Genomic DNA, 25869 nt, shown 5'->3' with positions numbered 1-25869 from the left:
GCTGCTCATCAATGTCAAGTTATGTGAATGTTGCATGGCAATATATAGTTTTATGTTAACGCCACTTTGTTAATTCAGTTGATTAAAAAATACATTTTAAAAATGTATTGGTGTACTCCACACATCTTTCCTGAGCTCACACTATGTTCTGGACATTTGTTCAGCGCTCAGGACACACATGGACGTGCCTGCCCTCAGAGCATACAGACTGCATAATAAACCAACTTTAAAGTCTGGGTAATTTAACAAAACCCAGATGTATTTCTCACTTAGGGCTGGCAGCTCTCCTCTGGGTCTGAGTTCTTCCATCTCTTGGTGGCACCGTCTTAAACATGTGGCCTCCAGGGTCGGCCTGAGAAACACAGGCAGGTGCTGGCCCGTCTGGGCTCAGGCTTCCAAACCTCTCAGCTGATGATTTTAAACGCTGGGAGGAAGGATGGGCACTTCGCTTTGATGCAGCAATACTTTCATTTCTTTAAAAACCATTACTATTGGTTTAGCTGGGTTAGTTAGATGGTATGTTACGTAAATGTTGACACTTAAACAAGCATTATATCCTCAGCATCCTCCCCGGGGGTGAGGGACCAATGTGGGTAACTAAACCCTAGTGTTTGGTCTCCACCCAATGGGAACAGTGGGGTCCGAGTCTCCCCAGAGAGCACGAAACCTCAGGACTCCCTCTCGCCCCATTTCTGTCTGCCGACTGTTGAGCGGTATTTCAAGGGACCAGGCTGCGGCAACCCTTAAGGCCCAGGGCGCTGTCAGAGGAGCAGTGAGCACGAGGCTGCACACATACCAGGCGGTGTCAACGTGTTGGTAATACTCACCAAAGAAAGGGCAGCTTTTCAGGAGACTCAGACGTGTTGATAGATAAAAGCAGTATGACCAGAAAAACAAGAAAGCTTTGCAAATCAGCATTCGCAGAGGAACGTATTTAAGCAAAAACAAGTACTGTTGGGCTGTAACATCACCTCCCTGGGCAGCTTAACCCGCGGGCACCCTGGCTTCTGCTCCCACTGCTGGGCACACGATCCTGTGTCTGTGTTCACCTTCTTCCAGCCATGCGTGCCCTCTGTTCTGGGTTTTGTATTGCATGGGGCATGTGGACCACACTCTTGGAGACTCACCTCTCAAGGCAGCAGGTGGAGGAGACAGCGGTGGGGAGGGAGCCCTGACTCACAGGCTTGTTATGCGGACCAGACCTCAGTGCTGTGCAGAGCGCAGCTCGGGCGGTGGGTAGAGGGAAGAGGGAAGGCACCCGTGCCCTGCCCTCCCTCCTCGTCCCCCACCATCTCCTCTTTCTGGTCCTTCCTGCTTCTCCATATCTCAGCCTCTCACTCCTTGAGATCTTGGCAACACCTTCCACCTCTCCAATCTCCCCTCCTGTTGGGGACAGGTGGCTGCAAGGCAGTGGTTTCCTCCCTTAATATATCAATAATTTACAGACCAGAAATTAAAACTTGTTTTCATTGGTCCCAGTGTTGCTAATATTTTTTTCCCAATTAAAGATGTTATTTTTTTAAAAAGCTACCGTCTCTCATTTCATGAAAGAAAGAACGTGAGATCTAGAACAAGAAGGAAGGACCTACTCTCTGAATGAGAACCACTTCTTCCCAAGAAGGGAGAGATGGCAACCTTACACCCATGACCCATATGATAAAATTTTAAGTAATAGATATTTGTGACGAATGACTATACAGTTTGAAATTTTAATTAGCGGAAATAACTAGTCATGTATGCTCTCAGACATTTGTTTTGCTCTTCTGCTAGTTGTGTTACATGACAGAGGTACAGAATTCACTTTTTAATTGCTTTATTATTGCCAGATGGAAGCAGACGTCTTTTGTATGTCAAACACTTTAATGAAATTACAAGCGGCTTTTAGACTCTACAGTATGCAGAGCCATTTTATAAGATACTTTCAATGGCATTCTATTCATATTTCTAATACCGAGCACATTTTTCAAATCAGAATTTTTTTCCCAAAAGCCCAAGTTTGTGTGTGTGTGTGGTTTCATAACGTCTTTATGAAGAACATTGCCACATACTAAAACTGTGACTCACACTGATGAATTTAATAAATCTAAGTTGGCTCCATGGACTGTCATATTTTCTGATAAAACAATACTATTTTCTGTTGGCAGGCTGAGTATTATTCGGGTCGTGCCCTTCTTTGGAATTAATATCAGCACAGCCCTTATTGCCTTGTTATATTTTCTGCTTAACACAGTCAACACAAATTTCGCTCGATAAACCAGGTAGGTATCCAGAGGTGACAGGTCATTCAAGGTGACTTTCCTGGCAGCCACATGTAAAATGACTCCAGACAGATAGGACTCTTTCGGTGTCTCCCAGGCACACTCAGAGTGACTCCAGAGGCACTAGGGCCACAGTGTGAAAACCAACCAATGATAATTAAGGAAACACACTTCTCTTGTTCTGCTGTGGGTGGGAGGACCTATTTTATAACGGCACATGTGGTGTCATTGGACAGAATTACAAATAAAGTCAGTATAAGACAAATGTTTACTTTCTGGGTGTGTTGACAGTCATTTGTAAAATGTTTACAAGCAATGATTTAAAATTTTGAATTTTAGCTTTCCAAAAAGTTTGCATATCCTTCTTTTTCTCACTTCATCTCAGAAAGATGAAAACTTGGCAAAGCCTTCTGCAAATTTTTTTCATTAGAGGAAATTAATTCTATCTCTAATCTTTAGCTTTTCTCATCTGTAAGATGAGAAAAGGATTGCTTTAAACTTCTCTGAGGTCTTCCCAAATCTACATGTTCTGTGCTTCCTGCTTTTAAGTCTCTCCCTGTCTGGAATATGCTTCAGAATCGCACAGGGTGGAGGAGTCTGGAGGAAACTCATTTGGCCAGGAACTGATCATTATTGAAGCCAGTGCTGAGGGCATGGAAATTCATTATTATTTGGTCTACATCTGATGTGTCTGAAACACTATATTCCATAAGAAAAGCATACATACATATATAAAAGCATATATATACAAAAGCATACATTATATATATATAATCTGCAATCCTATCCTTTTATTTGTGCCCTAGGTATAGATCTTCAATTCTCCACTGAGCCTTTGGCTCAAATTGGACCCGTCTAGAGCCAAACTGACCACCTTCCTTGCAAAAAGCCAGTTTCCCCCTTTCCAATTTCCCTGTTGCCTGTGGTGCAGCTGCTTCCTATGCTCAAGAACAGGGAGCCATCCACAGAGAACAGACTTGTGGTTGCCAAGGGGGCAGGGGTGGGGGAGGGATGGACTGGGAGTTTGGGGTTAGCAGATGCAAACTATTACGTATAGAATGGATGGACAACAGGTCCTACTGTATAGCATATGGAACTATATTCAATATCCTGGGATAAACCATATTGGAAAAGAATATAAAAAAGAATATATATATATATATATATATATATATATATATATATATATATATATATATAAAACTGAGTCACTTTTCTGTACAGCAGAAATTAACACAACATTGTAAATCAATGCTACTTCAATTAAAAAGAAAGATCAGGGAGTCATTATCAGCCCATTTCTCTCCCTAGCCTACGTTATCAGCTTAGTTACCAAGTCCTTCTGGTTTTCGTTCAAAATGTCCAGATTCTTACGCTGCTACGGAAGCCCGGGACTCCATCACCTGAACTCAAATTCTACTAGCTGCTTCCAAACTGGCTTGTTAATTCTAGGACCCCTGTCACTCAGGATCTCTCCAATCCAGAGCAGGAGAATATTTTTAGAGGATAATTTCACTACTTCTCTGATGTTTCCTTGCTCAGAAAACTTCGGCACGCTTTTGACAGTGACAGCGAACCTGAGTCCTTCTGGCCGGAGTCCGGATCGCTCCTCCACCTGAGGGCACGGTACAGCATTCTCCCCACTGCTCCCAGCCCAAATCAGCTGTTCTGCACTGGGACAGCACCGAACATCACAGCCTGGAGATGAAACGGGGACACATCCCAGGAGCTACAATTAGCCGCTGGCCGCCAGGAACTGATGTGTCACTGGCGTTGCTCTGTCTACCAGCACAAGCAAAGGAAAGCCAAGAATCTGCTACGGAAGGGCAACTTAATGAGGGAGGGAATGTTTTCACATTTTTTCCCTTGAATCCTGGTGATATTTTCATTGGGATTACAGACAACTGTAAATGCTTGGAATCAGGAAATAATAAGAAAGTGAATTCTGAAACCAGGGCAGCATTTTAGAACTGACAAAGCTGCTATGATTTGAGTTAGGCAACTGAGTGCATTTAATTGAATGTGGTGCTTTGTGGGGAGGAAATTAAGACGTTTGTAAACAATTGTTATGATTTCTGAGATGTTTTGCACAATTAGAGTAGTTTATGACTTTTATGAACGCAAAAATATAAAAGATGCAGAAAATTTGTAATTGAAAGTAGCATCTTACATACGTGTGTGTGTGCATGCACACGCGCACACACACACACGGAAAGTACCTTTGGAAGAATAGTAAGAAGGGAAATGTGTAGCCTATGAGGAGAGCGCTGGGAGATTTTCACTATATGTCCTTTTAATATAATGCGCAGGGCTTCCCTGGCGGTCCGGTGGTTAAGACTCCACAATTCTACTGCAGGGGGCGCTGGTTCAGTCCCTGGTGGGGGAACTAAGATCCCACATGCCACGCTGTGCAGCCAAAAAAAAAAAAAAAAAAAAAAAAAAAAAAAAAAAAAAAGCACAATATGGGAAAGGAATCTGAAAAAGAGTGGATATATGTATATGTATAACTGCTTCACTTTGCTGTACAGCAGAAAGTAACACAACATTGTAAATCAACTATACTCCAATAAAAATTTTTTTAAAAAGAAAACAAACTATAAAATAAGTTACAAGGAAGTAATGTACAGCAAATGGAATATAACCAATATTTTATAGTAACTTTTAAAATTTATTTATTTATTTATTTATTTTATTTATTTATTTTTGGCCGTTTTGGGTCTTTGTTTCTGCGCGTGGGCTTTCTCTAGTTGCAGCAAGCAGGGGCCAGTCTTCATCGTGGTGCACGGGCCTCTCACTGTCGGGGCCTCTCACTGTCGTGGCCTCTCTTGTTGCGGAGCACAAGCTCCAGACACGCAGACTCAGTAGTTGTGGCTCATGGGCCTAGTTGCTCCGCGGCATGTGGGATCTTCCCAGACCAGGGCTCAAACCCGTGTCCCCTGCATTGGCAGGCAGATTCTCAACCACTGCACCACCAGGGAAGCCCTCTAGTAACTTTATATGGAGTATAATCTATAAAATATCGAATCACTATGTTGTACACCTGAAACTATTGATAATATGATGTTGTAAGTTAACTATACTTGAATTAAAAAAAATAGTGTTCAAAAAAATAAATAAAATCATGCACAGATTTCATATTTATTTATGGGTAAATGGTTACTAAATTTCCTTTTAATTCTTTCAGATTTGGAGGTGGAGCGGAAGTGTGGAGTTTGTGTGTTTGTAAGTAGCAGACCTGGCTGCTGTGGTTAAACACGGAACAGGTTTGGGGGGGACGGGAGTTGGTTAAAGCTGAGTGCAGGGCACTGAGTGGGGCCGAGCATCAGCCCAGGGCCCCCAGACCAGCAGGCAGCCCCACTGGGTCAGAATCTGTGCTGACGGATCATTAAAGCCGGGGTAGGGTAGAGGGAGGCACCTGCAGGGAGTTAGGGGGGACAGTGCAGAGAAGGGGAACCCCCCTCCACTGCCTAGTTTATTTCTCAAGGAAAAACCTCTCCCCTCCTGGAAATGGAAGCAGAAATGAAACTTTAGCTGGAGCCGAGTGGAATGAATGTGGAATCCGTCTCCCCTCCTTCCACCTCCAAGGTGCAGGGCGGGGAGAGAGAGAAGCACAGCCCGGAGGGTCCAGACCAGGCGCCCACACTCAGACTGGCGCCCACCACCCTGGCAAGGCAGGGCCCTGTGCCATCCTGATGGCCCCGTGCTGGGTACCTGTCACACAAAGGGAGAATTGAGTTCATGGTGTCCTCAGGTAAGAAGGTGAGTTTAGAGCTGAGCCAGCGAGGAAGGAGTATCAGTTGCCACATTCCAGGAATGGGCCAGATTACTAAAGATTCAAACAGTTTAGGGAAACGGGCAGAAACGAGGCTAATGAAATTCAGTCTCGCAAAGCTGGAAGGTCAGCCATTCAAGCAGAATCCATAATACATTTAAATGGAGCCTTAACGGGGAGAACTGCTGAAAATAATGAGGGAAGAGCCCGAGGGCAAAATAATATCATCCAGGGGCTTCCCTGGTGGCGCAGTGGTTGAGAGTCCGCCTGCCGATGCAGGGGACACGGGTTCGTGCCCCGGTCCGGGAAGATCCCACATGCCGCGGAGCGGCTGGACCCGTGAGCCATGGCCGCTGAGCCTGCGCGTCCGGAGCCTGTGCTCCGCATCGGGAGAGGCCACAACAGTGAGAGGCCCACGTACCGCAAAAATAATAATAATAATAATAATATCATCCAGAGTCTAGTTGCCAACGGGATTTCCTTCCAGAGCAGCCAAAGCACTGGGGGCTCTCCATAAAGGCACCTCTCACGCCTCATTTAGAATCTGGGGGGCAACCCTGCGCTTGCAGCTACTCAGAAAAGGGCTTAACACAAGGCGGAGTCTTGTGTTCAAAGGGGAACAGGAGAAATGAGAGGGAAGGCTGGCCTGCAGCTCAGGAACCTGCATTTTCACCCTCTTCCCGAGCTGAGCACAGAACCTTTACCCCTTAGCTCAGGTGTCGCGAGTTTCTGAGAGGGTTTCCCCCAATTCTTTTCATGATTTTATCCTCAGTCTTTTGCTGACTTGGTTCTTCTCTCTGTTGTGTGTTTTTGCAGCAGAGCTTCTAAATCAATTGCAGGGAGAGAGCTGGGGATTTGAACCAAGAAAAAGGAAATGGAATGATTTTGAAATTAGCATTAATTGAGCAGAGTCAGGTACCTTTGAGCTGTGAGCAAGTTATTGATACAAATTCATGAAATCTGAAACAGCCTCAAACTACAGACCTGCCGGGAGCAGGACCAACAAAAGCCCAGACAGATGAGGTGAGAGACCATGGAGTGTGCAGCCGGAGATCGGAGCTGTGGAACTCTGTCCGCTTCGTCCAGCTAGAATGCCATTACCCTGTGATTGACGAAATACATTTTGAACCCACATCCTAAGACCCTGCTCTGTTATTCCTATATGCAATGAGATAGAGAGAGAGAGAGAGAGAGAGAGAGAGAGGGAGGGAGGGAGGGAAGGAGATCCCCTACACCTGCACTGTCCAATATTATGGCTCTTAGGCACTTAAAATGCGGTTGGTCCTGGAAGTGTAAGGTACACACTTGGGTTCTGAATAAAGAACATAAAATCTCTTATTAATAATTTTTATGTTGTCCATCGACAGATGAATGGATAAGGAAGATGTGGGACATACACATATATATACACAATGGAATATTACTCAACCATAAAAAAGAATGAAATTTTGCCATTTGCAGCAACATGGATGGACTTGGAGGGCATTATGCTAAGTCAGACAGAGAAAGACAAATAGTGTATAATATCACTTATATGTGGAATCTAAAAAATACAACAAACTACTGAATATAACAAAAAAGAAACAGACCCCACAGATATAGAGAACAAACGAGTGATTACCAGTGGAAAGAGGGAAGGGTCAGGGGCAAGATAGAGGTAGGGGATTAAGAGGTCAAACTACTATGTATAAAATAAATAAGCTACAGGATGTATTGGACAGCACAGGGGATGTAGCCAATATTTTATAGCAACAATAAATGGAGAGTGATCTTTAAAAACTGTGAATCACTATGTTGTGCACCTGAAATGTATATAATATTGTAAACCACCTCTACCTCAGTTTAATAAATTTATGTTGATTATGTATTGAAATGATATTTCTGATATGTTGGGTTACATAAAATATATTATTAAAATGAATAAACCTTTTCCTTTCCTTTTCTTAATATGGCTACTACAGGATTTAAAGTTCTCACGTGGCTGACATATTGGACAGCCCTCCTTTAGACTTTCAAATAGTGGAACAGATTCCTAGGGCGGCAGTTTGCACTCCCCCTTGTTAAATTCAGGAGACTGGGTGCAAACTGATCGTTTGTTTTCACTTTATTTTTTCAGGAAAATGATCTCAAACTGCTCAGGCCTGACCGTTGTCAATTGGAGTGGACGTTTGGGGCCAATGAACAGTTGCAGTACAGAAATTTAATTAATAATATTGAAGACATGCAGCTGGGAGAAATAAAGGACGCAGTGGAGAAGACTAATTCTGTGAGCATTATTTCATATCATTTCATAGGAATGAAACCCATAAAGTACACACAAACCTTCACCATGGCTTGGGGGAAACACTGTTATCACAGAGGATGGAAAATACCATCATTATTCATCTCTGTCCTGCAGGAAACTGAGAGACATTAATCCAAACAGAACACTACAGTCTCTGTGGAGCCCCAGACCATTAGATCTGAAAAAAAGAAAAAAATGCAGAACTCTTTCTGATGGCGGATCTCTTTTTTTCCTGAGTGAGTCAGAGAACAGACTGTGGTTTAAACCAAAAAAAAAAAAAAAAAAAACCAGAAAAAAAAAAATGAAGCCTTCTGCAAACGGGTAAAGGCATGTGGACGGGCATGGAATGATTCATGAAGCTGTGAGACTGACAAGCCCGCCTTTTCTCCCACTGAAAAGCCTGGCATGATGTATAATTCTAGCCATCCAGGTGGCCCCTTATTTGACAGCTGCCCTTTGAAAACCACAGATAAGAGGAACAGTCACTCAGCACAACCTTTTTTATGCTGTTTTTTAAATGAGAAAACTCATTTATATGAACACACACTGAAAAGGGGTTATAAAAACAGCTAAATTTGTATCAGTTTAGATAATTCTAGATACTCCTAGGATTACAATTTAACAATAAAAGCTATGTGATTCTAAACTATTTGGGGCTTAAGATGGACCACTGAGTGATTTATACACATTCAACATCCTTCCTGAGGCCATCTTTTTAAACTTGTTGAAAGTTAAGTGACACAAAATCTTTCATTCTCCACTTTGGAAAAATAGCTCCAATTCTACTTGGAAGAGTCAGCACCATTTTTAACAGGATGTCAAAAATGACCTTGGGCCATGTTGGCAAAGCACAGAGGGGAGAAGACACCTGATCGAAGGTCAAACTTGGCCTGTTTAAAAAAAAAAATGTTCCTCCTAAGTGAGCCCCAGAGCTCCCTTTATGTAGAAATAGGTTACCTGGTAGACTTTGGGGTTGACAACGGTTCTAAATCTTACTAATCTTCTCTGGAATGAAACCAGCAGGATTCAAAGAGAAAAGAGCGGCTGGACTAATCCCTGAGTTCTTTTTGTATTAAAAAAAAAAAAAAAAAAGGATTACTCACTTAATGTCATTGTTTCTTTTAAAATTCCTGGCAGTGTTGCTAAATGTATTTAGCTTATGAAACTGATCATAAAGGTTTTCATCAGCCTCATCAAAACATACAAGCCTGCTATATGCCTGCTTCCAAGACTGTTGGTCTAACATGCACTAGAATTTAGAAAGAAAATAGAAAATATGACAGATTTAAAACTACCCTTATGTTTGTTTAACTCTTGTGCTTATCACAGTGCCACAGAAATGTGAGAATTGGAAACAATCTTAGTAAAAACAACAGGTCAGGGTAGTGATGCAGGACACCAGCAATGGTGCCCCATTTCCTGAGTTCTGAACTTGGCTCTGTGACTTAATAGGCTAATAAGATCAGGCAAGTTATGTAACAACTTGGAAACTCAGTTTACCTCATCTGTAAAACAGCAATAATCACAGTAATAGTACCTGCCTTACAGGGTTATGGATATTAAATGAGATAAGGTATGCATCTTACATAAAGAAGAGACTCAGGAATTGCTGGTTTATTGGATAATTTAATCCAGTCATTGAGTTTCACAGGTGAGGAAACTACACACGGAGACCCCGCCTCAGTTCCCCCCACTGAGCCTCGACGGATCTCAGCTCTGATCACTTCTCCTCCACTTCCCATCTGGGCTTTGGAATTAATCCCCATAGTCCTGTTTGGTTATGGACCCCAAAATGCAGCCAGATACAACAAACACCTACACACCCAGAAAATAATCCTCATTTTAATAATTTAAAAATTATGAAATTGGGTAAATTGTAGTAGATTTGTATCCTAAGAGACCATTAATTAGCATGAGTTAATCATTTTTCTTTAAATCTTAACATAATAGAAGGTTTCAGATGTGCTTGCTTTACTTCTGAACACTTTCTACATGTTTTCTTTTGGTTTGTCTCCCTCTGGTGGATTAAAAAATACTTCCTTTCATTTTCAGAATAACCATAGATTTTTTGGAACAGGTTTTGCTCAAGTTAAGAGTTTGTCTGAAAAAAAAAAAAAGAGTTTGTCTGTTGTCAGCCTGGTTCATGTTGTGGAACCTCTAGAAAACTATCTTTCCTGGATGGGAATCTCTGCAGAGGCTCAGATTCGGGGAGGGCACCTGCTCCCCGACACTAAGAAGCTCATGCAAAGACACAGAGTCGTATTCAGAGAATGATGTGTGGTTTGAATGGCTGAGAATAAAGTACAAGTGATTAGGGGTGAAGGGCGATGGTAAGAGATGAAGTAGAAGGTTAAGCAGGGACCAAATCATTGGGCTTTTAAAGTTATGTTTGAATTTTATTTTGTAGGTAATGGGAGTTGCATTAGTTAGGATGAGGCTGCAAAAACAGGAAGCCCAAATAAGTAGCTTTCAAAACAAAAGGGTTATTTCTGTCTGTGTAAAAGAAGTCAGGAAGTAGGCAGTCCAGGGTTTGACATAGAGCTCCCTGTCATCAGGGATCCAGGCTCCTTCCAAAAAGTCCTACTCCATCCCTAGGGTGTGGCCTTTGTCCTCGTGGTCCAAAATAGCTGCCAGAGCTCCAGCCATCACTTGCATTTATCCAATTGGACATCTACATTGGCACTTCATCTCAACTTTCCCAGAAAATACGCTGATTCCTACCCCCAAACCAGTTCTTCTGTTTTGTTCTTTAGCTTCCCATTTCACTAGAGGAAAGAGCAGTGCAATGAGGCTGAGAGGGAGGTGCAGGAGACTCTGAAGCTGAGGAGAGAGAGTTCAGAAAACAGCAGAAGAGTGGTTTAAAGGGGAGCAGTGACCAGTCATCTAAATACTGCACAGAGCTCAAGTTGCACGTGCTCTGCAGGTTGACTTTTATTAGAGGTGCCAGTGAGGCTGGTGACCTTGGTGATGATGTGTCTGCACTTATTTTGCAGAGCAGAGCCCTGTTCAGTGTTGAAGCTCGTGGCAGCCCTGACCAATGCGGTCTCCATCACATGAACCCAATGTGCGGATCCCCCCTGCCCAACACCTACTCAACCCCCCGTTAGGTAACCTAGACGTGAAGAGATAGAACCGCAGCCAGAGGCCTCCAAGAGGAGGGCTGGGGGCATCTTTAAAAAATTTCTTTTTCATATGAGAGAGATGCTGAAGGTAGAGGGAAGTCGGGGATGTGCTGCAGGGAGGTCCCTGGGGAGATGTGGAAGCTGTGTCCAGGATACAGGTGTGGCACTGGCCCTAAGCAGCAGGAAGGACGCCTGTTTCTCTGAGGCCAAGACCTAAACAAGGGCTGAAATGAAGAAACATTTGCAGCTGGTGGCAAATGAGGTCACAAACTAAGCCAAAAATATTACCAGTAGAGCTACCTTAGATGACGAAAGCCACAGTTGCTTCTTAGTTCCCGTTTATGGAGGCCTTTTGTTCCACGCAATGTGTGTGCCATTTTCATACACATTATCTTTTTTTTCCTTTTGGCCTCGTGGCTTCGTGGGATCTTAGTTCTCTGATCAGGGATCAAACCTGGGCCCATGGCAGTGAAAGCGTCGGGTCCTAACCACTGGACCGCCAGGGAATTCCCCACATTATCTATTTTAATTCTCACAAATATCTAAGTTAACTATATACAGTCGAAACATATATCAGGGGGCTTCCCTGGTGGCGTAGTGGTTGAGAGTCCGCCTGCCGATGCAGGGGACAGGGGTTCGTGCCCCGGTCCGGGAAGATCCCACATGCCGCGGAGCGGCTGGGCCCGTGAGCCATGGTCGCTGAGCCTGCGCGTCCGGAGCCTGTGCTCTGCAACGGGAGAGGCCACAACAGTGAGAGGCCCATGTACCGCAAAAAAAAAAAAAAAAAAAAAAAAAAATATATATATATATATATCTATCTGTCAATTAAAATTTACATGCAGTAATGTGTCGCATGTTTCAGATGGTTTCACGTGCATTATCTAGTTTGATTTTTCTAGCTATTGTTGATGATATCCCCTCATTTTACAGGTCAAGAAGCCAAGGGTCAGAGAGGTAATCTGAGTGGCAAGCAGACTGTAACTTTAGACTCCCAAAGGAGGCGTTATTTTAATGAGTCAAATCTGAAAACAGGTTTGAACTATAGGGCATTTTAAACAGCTGCTGTGTCACCAGTAAGGAAGCATTCCCTCTGCCTGAACTGGAGGGCAGAGCTCTCACACCACCAGTGTCGTGTGGGTGTTGGAAGGGCTGCACGTCCTCAAAGTCGGGCAGCAGGCCAGGACTAGAGGCCCTGAGATTTCATTTCATTGCATTGCATTTGAGATGAAATGAGATTCCTTCAGGATGCTCGCCCTGGAATCTTGTGTGACTGAATCTGAACTTTCTACATTCCTTTTTCTTTTTTTTAGTTCAATAGTATTTTATTTTTATTTTTTTAAATTGAGTTTAGTTGATTTGCAGTATCATGTTAGTTTCAGTTGTATAGATTCCTTTTTCTTGTCTTCCATCAAAAAGCATAGATGATCTGAAGTTCTAAAAAATTTTAATCATATTAAAGCAAAATGGAGATTAGTTCTGCTCCCCCTTGGAAATCATTTGTCACTGCTTTCTCCTGATTTTTAATAGACTCCAGTGAGTCCAGTACAAAAGGACTCGCTGTTTCATCTTGTGGTTATTTCTAGGGATTAAATCATAATCCTCAGCCTTCATAAAGTAAGATGTGTCATTACAGAGAGCCTGTAAATGTACGATCGCAGTTTGTCAACACTGGCCAGGGCCCTGCAGCGTTTTGGAGAGTGGTTTTAGGCGATGCAATTTAGTAGCTTACATTTATGGAGCGTAATCCTGTGCCCGGCTCTATGCTAAGCACTTTGCACGCACTATCTAATTTAATCCTCATGACATCTTTAGGGTGATTAACATCTGCAGTTCCCAGATGAGGAAGCTGAGGTCCCCAGAAGTGACTTTGCCTGCTGGTCAGCTGTGGGCAGGATCTGAAGAGAGAAGCACCATGTCAGTGTAATATATAAAAGACCCAAATCCCTCTTGTGTAACCCGGAGGTGGCTCACAGGTGGCCCTTGATTCTGTGGAGTATTATCCCTGTGGTTGGAATTGAATCGGGGGCTTCGTACAGAGCAAGAAGAAGGGGGAAGTGTGGCTAGCGACCTGTGAAAGTTCTCTGTGCCAGGCACTGGGGAGACAGGGTGACATAGATGAGGCCCCTCTCCATCTTGGGCTCACAGCCTGGGGCGGTGTCTGGTCTTTAGGCCACACACTGTCTGCTTCTAGTTAATTCGTAATTGTAACTTTAATGCTACTTAATTGTTGTAATAGAATTTATTATTTTTTCCCCTCATTTTTAACCATTTAAAGCATTCTCTCATGGTTGGCCATTGAGAGCTTTCCAGTTTGGGGTCTACAAACTTTTAGGATGCCATTGAAATATTTTCTAAGAATAAAGTTTTGTAGTGCAGTAACTAGGTCAAAGAATATGAATCTCTTTACGGTTCTTTCAATACATTATCATATTGCTTTCTAGAGGGGTTTGATATTTACTCAACAAATATTTATTTAGCGTCTTTTATATATTAGGCCTTACACTAAGCAGTAGGGATACACTGTGAATGGGTGTGGTCCTTGCCCTCAAGAAGCTTACCAGTTGCTGTCACTAGAAATGTGTACTTTTAATTCTGATGCAAAATCACTAGCACCAAAATTAAAAAACATTTTTTTCACTTGTACCTCTTTTTTTTTTTACACTTGCATTTAATGGCTGGGTTTTACATTCTATTTTTATCTGAATTATTTTTGTGTGTATATGAATTCTTTATTGCGTGAAGTCCCTTTGCCCATTTTTACATTTTATTTTCTTTTTATAAACTTATTTGCCTTATAACATTGAAAGAGATCTTTACATCTTGTCACACTTAATGTATTTTTCTAGTTAGTTTACTACATTTGATTTTTGTTATTTTGAACTATACTTAAGTTTAAAATTTTAATGTATTTGTCAGTCTTCCTTTGCCATATCTTCTTTTGCTTCTAGACTTGATCATTTTCCCATATATCTGATAAATACAATATTCTTTTTTCCTGAGTTGCTCTATAACTTAATTTAAATAAATTTTAGCATGATTTTTAAAGTGAGCTTTAGAATGAGTACTTTATCATCCACTCAATTTTTCTATAGAGTTGGAGTCCATTTCTGTTTCTCTATCCTACTGAATACATTTCCATTATCTGCACTTTTGGCTGTTTAAAAAAATATAGTTGCTTTATAATATTTTCTGGACTAGAGTCCCTCTCACAGATCTGGTTATTTTTCAGCATGTATTTTTATTGTTTTTTCATGCTTCAAAATCTTATTGTAATATTTATAGAAAGTAAGTTATATCTCACGACGTGGGCTTTGGAATTCTAGTTACACCGCCTGCTAGTTGTCTGATTTTTCACAAGTTTAACTCTAAACCTCAGTCCCTCGTGTGTAAACTGAGGAATCATATTAATATTTACCTCGTAAGATATTCAGGATTAACTGAAAAAATTCCATGTAAGACATTTAGCGCACTTCCCATCACCAGGCTTTGCACAGGAAATCCTGGAAAAGTGTGAATGATTCTGGTTCACTTGGGGGCAAACAGCCATTTCTGCACCGAGAAGTCCTGCTGTGAGGCGGACGGACTGTGCTCACCGTGCACCGAGGCTGGACAAGCGCGCCGCTGCCCGCTTCCTAGTCCAAGCCCAACCGAGGGCGGGCGCTCCCTACGCCGCTATGGCCGCGCCCAGCTCCTTGCGCGCAGCCTGGGGGGGGCGGGCCTGTTGCCTAGGAGATGCGAGCTCGGATCCACGCTACGGGCGTGCGCTTCCGGGAGGACGTGCTTGCTCGGCGCCCGGCAGCCAATCAGAGGGCGGGGCGCGCGTTCAAACCGCTGGCCGGCGGCGGAGGCGTGAGCGGCGCGGGAAGGTCTGGGGCCTGCTAGGTGGGGTGCGAGAGGTAGGTGTTGCGGCCTGGGGGCGGCGCGTCGGTGCGGGCGGCGGCGGGGGGCGGCCAAGCGGCTTGGGAGTCCGGGCGGAGCGGGGCAGGGGTCCCCCAGGGGGACGGGAGGGGTCCCCCAGGAGGGACAGGGGCGGGACCGGGCCTCGCCCTTCGCGCCGCTGCCCCCGCCGGGGCCGCCTTCGGGGCGCGTCGCTGTCCCGGTCCCGGAGTGACCGCTGAGAACCGGTCCCGGGGTCTGGGCCCCTCTTCCCTCCGGTCTCACAGCGACCCCCCCACCCCGCAAAACAAAGAGCCATCTCGCTCCGTGTAAGTAGCAGCAGGTTTTCAGCTGCGGTTGAAGGTCCGCAATCTCTTCTTGCCTTTGTATTTGCTTCCGTAACAGGAAGATTCCCTGCTTTTAGTTAAAAAGGTGACGGGAGATGCTTAGGTCCTGGCGAAGTTTCCGGTAATGACTGTTAGTGATTTAGAACTTTCAAAGGCTTACTTGAAAGTGAACCTCTGTTATTTTGTTCCTCCAGAGCCGTAATCTCTGGGGTCGACTTTAAAAACACAACAGCCAGTTGCTGGATTAGCAGGAAGAGTCTGTGTGGGAGCAGCAGAGAACTGAGCTCAGGGCGAGCTCGCTGGAGCAGAAAGGGTGGACCAGCCCAGAGCAGAGGAGAGGGGCTTGTCTGTCCCGGCACCTCCCAGGTAGTGTGGGCTCCGTGAGACCACCCATGGAGTCACAGGAATGTTTTGTTTCATATAAAAGTTATATTTGTGCTATACTGTAGCCTATGAAGTGTGCAATCGTATTGTGTCTAAGAAAACAATGTATATACCTTCATTTAAAACACTTTAATGGTAAAAATGCTAACCATCATCAGAGCCTTCAGTGCGTCCTAGTAGTAACATCAAAGACCGCTGATCACAGATCACCATAACAAGTAGGGCGCTAATGAAAAAGTTTGAAATATTGTGAGAATTACCAAAATGCGACGCAGACATGAAGTGAGCCGATGCACTTGGGAAAATGGCTCTGACTTGCTGATGCAAGGTTGCCACAAACCTTTAGTTTGTGAAAAGCGCAGTATCTGTATGGGGCAGCAAAGCGCCTAAGACAGGTCTGCCTGTGTGAAGAAAAGGAGGGAATTGAACGACAGTCCGGGTGGTGATCACCTCCTAGTGGCTGAGCTGCGCATTTTCTCATTGGCTGGGCGGTTGCTATAGGCAACGAGGAAACCTTTCTTCCTCTTTGCTCTGGGACGTGAAGTAGCTTCTTCCTGTAGAGTCTGTAAAACATAGCAAGGGATAAAGCATGAGAGCTGCTCTTTAGATCCCCCAGTTCTATTTTAAATGAGGTTTCCTTTATTTACTTTCACAATGAAATATGTGTCAATGATCAGGTGTCATTTTACAAGTTCGAATCAGGCATGCAAATGTAAAGACTTGTTTACATCAATATAACCAGTTTGATTCAGCGTTGACTAGAAGCCAGACCTCTTAGCTGTCACTGCAGTTCTCTTTTCTCTTAAACATGAATGCTGGGTCGCTGCTGTTGACACACAGTTACTGTCTACTTTGTTGTCTAACTGCTAAAGGGCAGGCTGTCTACGTAACTAATCTTGCATAATTTTTCTCAGCACAAGCAATTAATTTACAGCATTTATCATATTTATTGTCTCTGCTACTTATTTGGGAATAATCTGTCTGTGACACCTCTCAAACTCATCTCTCTGAGGCATTCTTGCATGTAACGTGCATTCAGCTGATGCAGAAGTGCTTCACTCCGGTCTTTAACTTTGGTGCTGGAGTGTCCCCATTAGTCCCCCTCCCTGCTCCCCAAGCTGGGGGTACTTAAAAAAAACCTTTGCTGACATGTTCTCTTTTCTAACATTTTCCATCTTAACCGTTTTTTTTTTTTTTTTTTTTATGGTACGCGGGCCTCTCACTGTTGTGGCCTCTCCTGTTGCGGAGCACAGGCTCCAGACGCACAGGCTCAGCGGCCATGGCTTACGGGCCCAGCCGCTCCGCGGCATGTGGGATCTTCCCGGACCGGGGCACGAACCCGTGTCCCCTGCATCAGCAGGTGGACTCTCAACCACTGCGCCACCAGGGAAGCCCCATCTTAACCGTTTTTAAGTGTACATCCTTAAATATATTCATATTGTTGCGTGGTCGTCACTACCATCCATACCCATAACTCTTGTCATCTCGTAAATCTGAAACTCTATACCTATTAAACACTAACTCTCTGTTCTCCCCTCCCCCAGATCCTGGCAACTTTCTGTTTTTATGATTTTAACTACTCTATGTACTTGATATAAGTGATGTTATTTGTCCTTTTGTCACTGGCTTATTTCACTTAGCATAATGTCCTCAAGGTTCATCCATATTGTAGCATATTGCAGAATTTCTTTACTTTTAAAAGATGAATAATATTCCATCGTATGAATATATCACATTTTGGTAATGCATTTATTGGTCATTGGAACCTTGGGTTGCTTCCCCATTTTAGCTATTGTGGATAATGCTGCTATGAACATGAGCATAAAAATATCTCTTCGAGGGCTTCCCTGGTGGCGCAGTGGTTGAGAGTCCGCCTGCCGATGCAGGGGACACGGGTTCGTGCCCCGATCCCGGAAGATCCCACATGCCGCGGAGCGGCTGGGCCCGCGAGCCATGGCCGCGGAGCCTGTGTGTCCGGAGCCTGTGCTCCGCAACGGGAGAGGCCACAGCAGTGAGAGGCCCGCGTACAGCAAAAAAAAAAAAAAAAAAAAAATCTCTTCGAGACCCTGCTTTCATTTCTTTTGGGTATATACTCAGAAGTGGAATTGCTAGGTCACGTGGTAATTTTAATTTTTGGAGGACTGTCCATACTGTTTTCCATAGTGGCTGTATCATTTTGCATCAGCAGTACACAAGGGTACCAGTTTCTTCACATCCTTGTCAACACTTTTTTTTTTTTTGATAGTAGCCATTCTAATGAGCTAGTGATGTGGCATCTCGTTATAGTTTTGATTTGCTTTTCCCTAATGATTAGTGATGTTGAGCATCTTTTTATGTGCTTGTTGGCCGTTCTTATGTCTTTGACATGTGCTTTTTTTTTTCTTTTCTCTTTTTTTGGCTGTGCCACACAGCATGCGGGATCTTCGTTCCCTGACCAGGGATCGAACCCGTGCCCCCTGCAGTGGAAGTGCGAAGTCTTAACCACTGGACCACCAGGGAAGCCCCCGACATGTGCTTTTTACATCTTTAAAGTCACCTGGCACATTTGGCCTGATACAAGTGTCATCTGTGCATTCCTTCTAGACTAAGGAAATGAAAACAGGGGTCTTGCCTTTGAAAATCCATAGTGTCCATCAGAGGGCCTGGCACCTCATGGGAGCTCAGTTGAGTAATGATTGTAAGTAATGACTGTAAGCTCTTTGAGGTCAGAGGTTTGTCTGAAGCTGCATGGGAACAGTATCTGAGCTGGAGATCATGACCTACTCTGATGTACTGCTCTGAGCAGTTACTTTCACCGTGGAAGGTTCTCATGTTTTTACGGCCTATTCGTAGTCTGTGCCATCTAAATTTTGTTTATTTATTTAATTTTAGCAGATAATTTTGGAAACTGATGCAGAAGGAATGGCCGGAAGTTAAGTGAACGTCCGAAGAAGAGCTTAAAGTTTCTTCAGCAACATCCTTTCTAAAAATAACTTGCTGCCACAATGTCAGTTTACACTGCACATAGTAGAAATGACAGCAATATCCTTGGTATCCCTTCCTCCCCAAAGAGTTCATCGCTGCCTGTCCTCCCCCACGGTAGCAGGCTGAAGCTGCGTTCAAAGTCGGATATGTCGGAATGTGAAAATGATGATCCGTTATTGATATCCGCAAGTAAAACCAGAGACGTAAATAGGACTTATGTTATCTCTGCCTGTAAAAAAACGGAAGATACACCCCTTCCCCCTAACCCTGTGGGTAGGTTAACACTTCAGAGGAGAGTGACAAGGAGCAAAGAATCCTCTCTGCTTGGTCGTGAGTTGGGAGACACAACTGTGAAAACAGCAGAAACATGTCTTGCGTTACAACATCGGGCTAAGTCAGATTCTGTGGAAAAGTGGAAAGCAGCGCAGAATGTGGGAGGTAAAGGAGAAAACAGTTGTGCTTCACCAGAAACTAGTATAAATGTAAAGACTGTAAATAATGATAGAAACTTTCTTGTCACACCTTCTGTACCTTTAGCTGCAGACCCAAAAGACCCTGAAGTGAAGGCTGGTGGAAAATACAAAGAAACGCTTTCGGCTGTCAGTGGGGCAGACGAAAATGTTGCCCTTAAGTCCCTAAGTGATAGACCACCCTCTGGTTCCCAGAGTCAGACCGAAGCTGTTAGATCAGGACGCTTGGCAACAAAACCTATTCAGAGCAAGTTGGATATCAGAGTGTCAGGAACAGGAAGCTTACATCACAGAAGTGCTGGGAAGGATGGTGCGAAACTTGCACCCAAATTTGAAAGCTTAGAGAAAAGAACACCTTCGAAGTGTGTTACAGAGCACAGACCGACACCCAAGCGTGGCATTCCTCAGTCTAAGAGCCCAGCTGCGTCAGTTCTGAAAAACAGGATGCCAGCCCTTCAAGTTAAACAAAGGCCGAAAAGTTCTCTTCTCGCAGATAAAAGGGAGCGGTCACGAGAAAATGTATTCCTTCCTGAAGAAGAAACTGCACTTCGGAGAACCTCTACAGAAACAGACCCCCTAAAAGTGGAAAACAGTCAAGTGACGGTGGCAGTCAGAGTCAGGCCTTTCAGCACGCGGTACGTGCCCCTTTCTGTCTAAGGCCAGGCTGGTGGCGTGGAGCGTGTCCAGTTCCTCTCTGCCTTTGGGAAGTCAGTGTGTTCATGCATTTTCAAACTGGCTGGTGATTCTTTTATATAGATAGAACTTCTCGGTTCAGTTGTAGTATGTGGATTATTTTTGATGATTGGCTGTAAAATTAAAAATCGAAATCACCATATTTTGCAGACATAAGTTTCTCTGGATATACCGCTTTTTAAAAGTCTGAATGACTCCAGTCTAACGCAGTCTGCTTTCAGATCTGTAATGTACGGTGGGATCTCTACCTTTCCCTTGAGAAGAGACAGCAGGTCACTCGTTCCCCAAAGATGTCCTTCCAAAACCCTTTCCGGAGTGGTGGTCACCCCCTCATCGTCTCTGCTATGTGGTGGTTATACGCTCACTCATTTATTAGATTTGATTTTGATGGCAAAAAAAAATCTCTCCCCAAAAGTGCTTGTGGGTGAGACACTCAGATGGTGGGTTGCGCTGAAAAAGACGACCCGCCCAGTGTGAATGTGGCATCTGGTTATCTTTACATACTTGGAGAGATGACTGTGAAGACTTCACAGAGTCAGTAGTTTTTAACTCAGTTGTGGACCTAAGTGAGTTAGAGGAGGGTATGGTGACCCGGCAGTGCACACGGACCTCTGGTTTGAACCTAAACGGCCAGCAGTTAAGGCAAGTTCCAGAGGGCTGTGGGCCTTATAGCTGAAAATGTGGGGTCGGTGATAAGGCGAGAGAACTCAGTACCGAAGAGCCTCAAGACTGTGCGGGGAAGAGGGGCAGAGGGGACAAGCCCAGGATGGGTGGCTGCCCTGGAGAGGATGGAGCGAGGGACCGCGTGCTGACTCCAGACGCGGCAGGCGCGCCTGTAGCAGGCCCGCGGGGGAGGATGAGGGAGGTGGTTTCCGCAGTAGTTTCTGATCGAAAGCAGAGTGGGGGGCGGAGGAGAGATCTGGGGCCAGACAAGGACTGATGTTGTTTTTCTGCAGCTCTGGAGCCAGTGAAAGATTTCCTACTGAGTCTTAGATGGAAGAAGGATGGACCCAAAGAGATCATTTAAAGGAGGAGGGACCTTCGGATTCATAGAAACATAACTAGTAGCCCAAAGACGCTTATGGTTCAGACTTGTATCTAACTGAGTTTGTTGAAATTGTGTTTCTTACCAGCTTTATATAGATTTGTACCTCCAAAATTTCTTTATAATATATTCAAACAAATTTCCAGGTTTGAACTGCTGAGACAGGTAGATTATAGTAGGCAGGATGAGAAAAGGGAGAGCCTAAGAGAAAAGGAAAAAGATGGAGAATCCTGTAAAAGTAGGGGACATTTTTCCAGACAAGCAATCTGGAACTCCATTTTCCCTTTGAGCAGTGGCACTGGAGCTGCAGGAAATAGATTTTGGAAACCCACTGTTATTACGTGTGCTGATCTGCATTTTCCACATGAAACTGAAGAATCATCTTGCCCTGGAGTAACGTTGTATTTAACTAGTTTGAGGTCCTTATTATATTCTGTGGGAAAAATACTCAGAATAATTATAGTAACGATATTTTTCTCTGCACTTCTTTTTAAAGAGAGAAGAGTGAAGAAGCATCCCAGGTGGTCTTCCTGAATGGGGAAGAAATAGCTGTGGAACATCCCAGCATGAGACAGGTGTACAGTTTTGTTTACGACCTTTGCTTCTGGTCCGTTGATGAATGTCATCCCCGCTTCGCGAGCCAGATGGCCGTGTACAAGGCACTGGCAGCCCCGCTCCTGGAACAGGCCTTTGAAGGCTTCAACACCTGTCTCTTTGCCTATGGTCAGACTGGCTCTGGAAAGTCCTATACGTAAGTTGTATCATAAGTCCGATTATCCAGAAATGTTTACACTTTTTGTGAGAAGCAGCATAGTTTGATAGAAAGAATATAGTTTTGCAACTGCACAGGTCTGGGCGCAAATCTCACCATTTTACATACTAGTTCTGCAAACTTGGGCAAGTTACTTTGTCTCTGGGTTTCTGTTTATGCGTGAGATATTGTTTCGTTGGCCCCATTTTACTATAAACTCTTTCTTTCTTGTGTAAACTGAAGCCCAGAGAGGTTAATTGGAAGTATTGTTGTGAGAATTACAAGCAAGTCATCTGATCAACGGTATGGTAATAATACCTGTCCTAGAAGGAAATACTCAAATTTTAATAGTAGCTAACACTTATTAAGTTTTTACTATATTCCAGGCCCTGTGCTAAAGGCTCTGAATTAGATAGTTCTTATTTCCATTTTACAGAAGAGGAAATTGAGGTTTACTTTCTCCCCAAAGAACTTAAAAACCTAATTAGTTTTACTTCCTCCTATTCATAATGTATTTTCCAGGATGATGGGATTTAGTGAAGAACCAGGAATAATTCCAAGATTCTGTGAAGGTCTTTTTGCTGAAATAGCCAGAAAACAAACCCAGGAGGTATGTTCTCATAGTATCCGTAGCCTTGTTAGACTAGAAGACGGTCAAACCAAGTTGAAGTCAGAGTCGTGGCCGCTAAGGAGCTACTCAGTGGAAGATGTAGCTTCCGGTCGCTCTCCTTTCGGACAGTGGTTTGGGGGACGGGGGCTCTAGACTCAGAGGCGGTTCCTCCTGCTGGACAGGAGTGCAGGGTCCTCTCTTCCGCCTTCTCTGCCCAGTCACCTCCGTGGGTGTGGGGTGCACGTGGCGGTAGTTACGCCCCATTGTGCGTGTCTGTGGTGGGGGGGCGGCACGGCCTTCCCTAAGGACGGCAGGCGTCAACATTAGGATGGCGACAGTGGGAGAGAGAGGAGTGACGTGCAGATTCAGCCCGGAGTGGAGGTCACAGCCTCGCTCGTGCCCCGCACTGCCCCAGTGCTGGATGCCCACGCCCTCTCACCTGGTCCTAGGGTGGCCAGCTGTTTGCTGGGCAGCCTGTTAGACCAGTTTTTCCGAAACTTGCTTGAGGATAAGAGCCCCTAGGAATGTGTGTGTGGGTGTACTTGCTGAAAAGCTTCTGGAGATTCTGATTCATTTGGTTTAGGGGGTAGCCTGGGAGTTTATAATTATAATTTATAATCATACTTTTCCTCGTGATTCTTATGATAAGGGGACTTGGGAAAATGTTGTGCTGTACTTGGGAGCACAGAGTGGAAAGACCCAGTGCCTGTAGTGAAGAGAGTGTGATGGAGAAACGGGCCAGTACACAGTCGAGTACCGTCAGTGAGGTGCTAAATAAAGTGAAGTAAATACTAGGTTAGGATGAGGGCGGCGGCTGTGGGAACATGTAAGCTGGGGGCACGGGGCCCTTAGAGGAGGCGTGGCCCGTGGGTTAGGCCCCTCTGTTAGCATCTGTTTCGTTTAGGGGGGGTGGAAGCCAGGGAGGGAGAGCAGGCGAAGGCGAGGGGTCTCTGGAGTGGTCACGGGTCTGGGGCGCTCCAGGCGTGGGGAACGACTTTGTCAGTGAGAGGAACACATGAAACGGTTCAGAGCGTGGACTTCGGAGACGGCTTGAGCTGGAATCCAGGTTCCATAACTTCGCTGGAAGTGTGACCTCGAGCAGTGTGCTTCACTTCTCTGAGTGCTTCAGCGCAGAGCCTGGGGATGAGGGGGACGTTCTCCTAGGTTTGTTGTGGGTGTGCAATGTGTTCGCCTGTGTGAAAGGTTTTGAACAGCGCCCGGCACATGGGGAGCCCAGCGAGGTGACTGTGGTTTTGTCCATTTGGATTACTCAGGGTGGTAGAAGATAACAGCATGCGGGTGGGGGTCACGGAGGGGGTATAGCCACAGACGCCAGGCGCCTTGAAGGAGCGGACCAAGTATGATCCTCTCCCCACCTTTCGCAGCTCCCCTCCCACAGCATCTTCCTCTCCAAGGCCCCCTGGAAGCCCCGTAACACAGTACACTGTTTGATATATAATAGATGTTGATGCATGTTTGTTGAATTCTGAGCCCCGATACCTGTATCCACAGCCCTCGTAAATAACCTGTAATTGCATGGGCTCACCTGTACCTGATCTCTACCCGGAAGTGCTTTGTTCCTCTCCCGGGATGCTAACTGTATCCTTCCGTCTGTGTTACTCAAGTGCTGTGTTGCATCTCCAATTAGACTGTGACTTCTCTGAGGATGAAGCCTGTCCAGTTCACCTCAGGTTCTCCCACGGCACCTAGAAGAGTTCTGTGTGCCTGGTAGGCCCAATAAATACTTGGTGAATTGAGCCTGCATCTCTCTGATCTCCCTTGAAGCTTCTAGTTTCTTCAGCGCTGGGTGTTTGTTGACTCACTTTGGGCCTGTGGATGAAATTTATTTCTCTAACAAGGAAACATGCCCTAGCTCAGAAAAGCTACATGGGAGCAAATTTTCCCTTTTTGGCTTTTATACCTTGTCTTTCAGAGTCAAAAGGAGGAGAAGCTCAGCTCTACTGAGTCTGGTTGATTGTTTTTTGCCGCAGTCAGGAATCACAATCTGATTTAAGATCCTCACTTAGCAGATCAAGTGTTCGCCCACAGGGTCCAGCCGCTGCGTTCCTCATGCCTCCCATCCTTTTCTCCTCCTTCCCCAGCCTCTCTGGCACCCGCATCTCCCCTTTCTGATTGGCTGTTTTATTTATGGTCATGATTTCTCATTTTGGTTCTTAATTTTCTATTGCTCTGTCTTATCTGTTGGAGGGTATGTTATGTTTCTCTGAGATGGAAACTCGTGGGCGAGAACCTTGCCGTATACTTCTGTATATCCTTCTCACATAGTCCAAAGCCATGTACATACTAAGGTGAATCGAATTAGGTGAATTTCCTAGAAGTTAGTAAGAAACGCAAGGACTTTTGTTGTTGAAATGAGAAATTTTCCTATATTAAGATAAAATTCACATAACATAAAATTGACCATCTTAAAATATAAAATTCAGTGGCATTTAGTACATTTATAATGTTGTGCAACCACCACCTCTATCTGGGTCTAAAAAAATTTGCATCACCCTCAAAGGAGACCGTCCATGTACCATTAAGTCGTTACCACTGATTTCCCTCTCCTCAGCCCCTACTTTCTGTCTCTGTGGCTTTACGTATTCTGGACGTTTCCTGTAAGTGGAATATCGTGCAGCATGAGGTTCGTCGGTGTTGCAGCAGGTATTGACACTTCGTTCCTTTTTATGGCTGAGTAATAGGCCATTGCATATACACACCACATCTTCTTTATCAGTTGATGGGCATTTAGGCTGTTTCCATCTCTTGGCTTTTGTAATACTGTTGCTATTACAATACACAGCTGTACAGTTGGGTACAATTTTTATTTGAGTAATTTTTTAAACTATTTATTTATTTGGCTACGTCGGGTCTTAGTTGCGGCACGCAGGATCTTTCCTTGCGGCGCATGGACTCGCTGTTGTGCGCACGGGCTTCTCTCTCGGTGTGGCGTGTGGGCTTCAGAGCGCACAGGCTCAGTAGTTGCGGCGTTGGCTTAGTTGCCCCGCAGCAACTAAGTGGGATCTTAGTTCCCCGACCAGGGATCGAACCCATGTCCCCTGCATTGGAAGGTGGATTTTTAACCACTGGGCCACCAGGGAAGTCCCTATTTGAGTAATTTTTAATTTGAATTTATTTGTAATTCTTTTGGGTAGATAAGAGTGAAATTGCTGGGTTATACAGTAATTCTGCGCTTAACCTTTTGAGGAACTGCCCACTGTTTTCCACTACATTTGCACCATTTAACACTCCCACCAGCAACACTGGAGGGTTCCGGTTTCTCCACATCCTCA

General features: G+C 44.6%; 1 protein-coding gene across 6 annotated transcripts in view; it reads left to right on the top strand.

Annotated features, from left to right (window-relative positions):
- The first annotated feature begins 15246 nt into the window (after window positions 1-15246).
- KIF14 (kinesin family member 14) overlaps window positions 15247-25869 on the top strand; it is a 52365-nt gene continuing 41742 nt past the window's right edge. Inside the window, exons 1-6 of one of the 6 annotated variants that reach the window (XM_060091480.1) lie at window positions 15247-15332; window positions 15854-16025; window positions 18915-19445; window positions 19545-20112; window positions 21712-21966; window positions 22489-22576. In XM_060091480.1, the coding sequence (XP_059947463.1) occupies window positions 19028-19445; window positions 19545-20112; window positions 21712-21966; window positions 22489-22576 (1329 nt within the window). In that variant the 5' untranslated portion in view covers window positions 15247-15332; window positions 15854-16025; window positions 18915-19027. Of the gene's footprint in view, window positions 15333-15446; window positions 15642-15853; window positions 16026-18914; window positions 20113-21711; window positions 21967-22488; window positions 22577-25869 lie in introns of those variants that run through there. The other 5 variants (XM_060091477.1, XM_060091473.1, XM_060091476.1 and 2 more) reach the window with 5 other exon arrangements.

Source organism: Mesoplodon densirostris, chromosome 2, assembly GCF_025265405.1.
Source record: "Mesoplodon densirostris isolate mMesDen1 chromosome 2, mMesDen1 primary haplotype, whole genome shotgun sequence".
Classification (NCBI taxonomy): domain Eukaryota; kingdom Metazoa; phylum Chordata; class Mammalia; order Artiodactyla; family Ziphiidae; genus Mesoplodon; species Mesoplodon densirostris.
The sequence above is the reverse complement of the archived record's forward strand: the minus strand, read 5'-3'. Positions and strand labels throughout refer to the sequence as shown.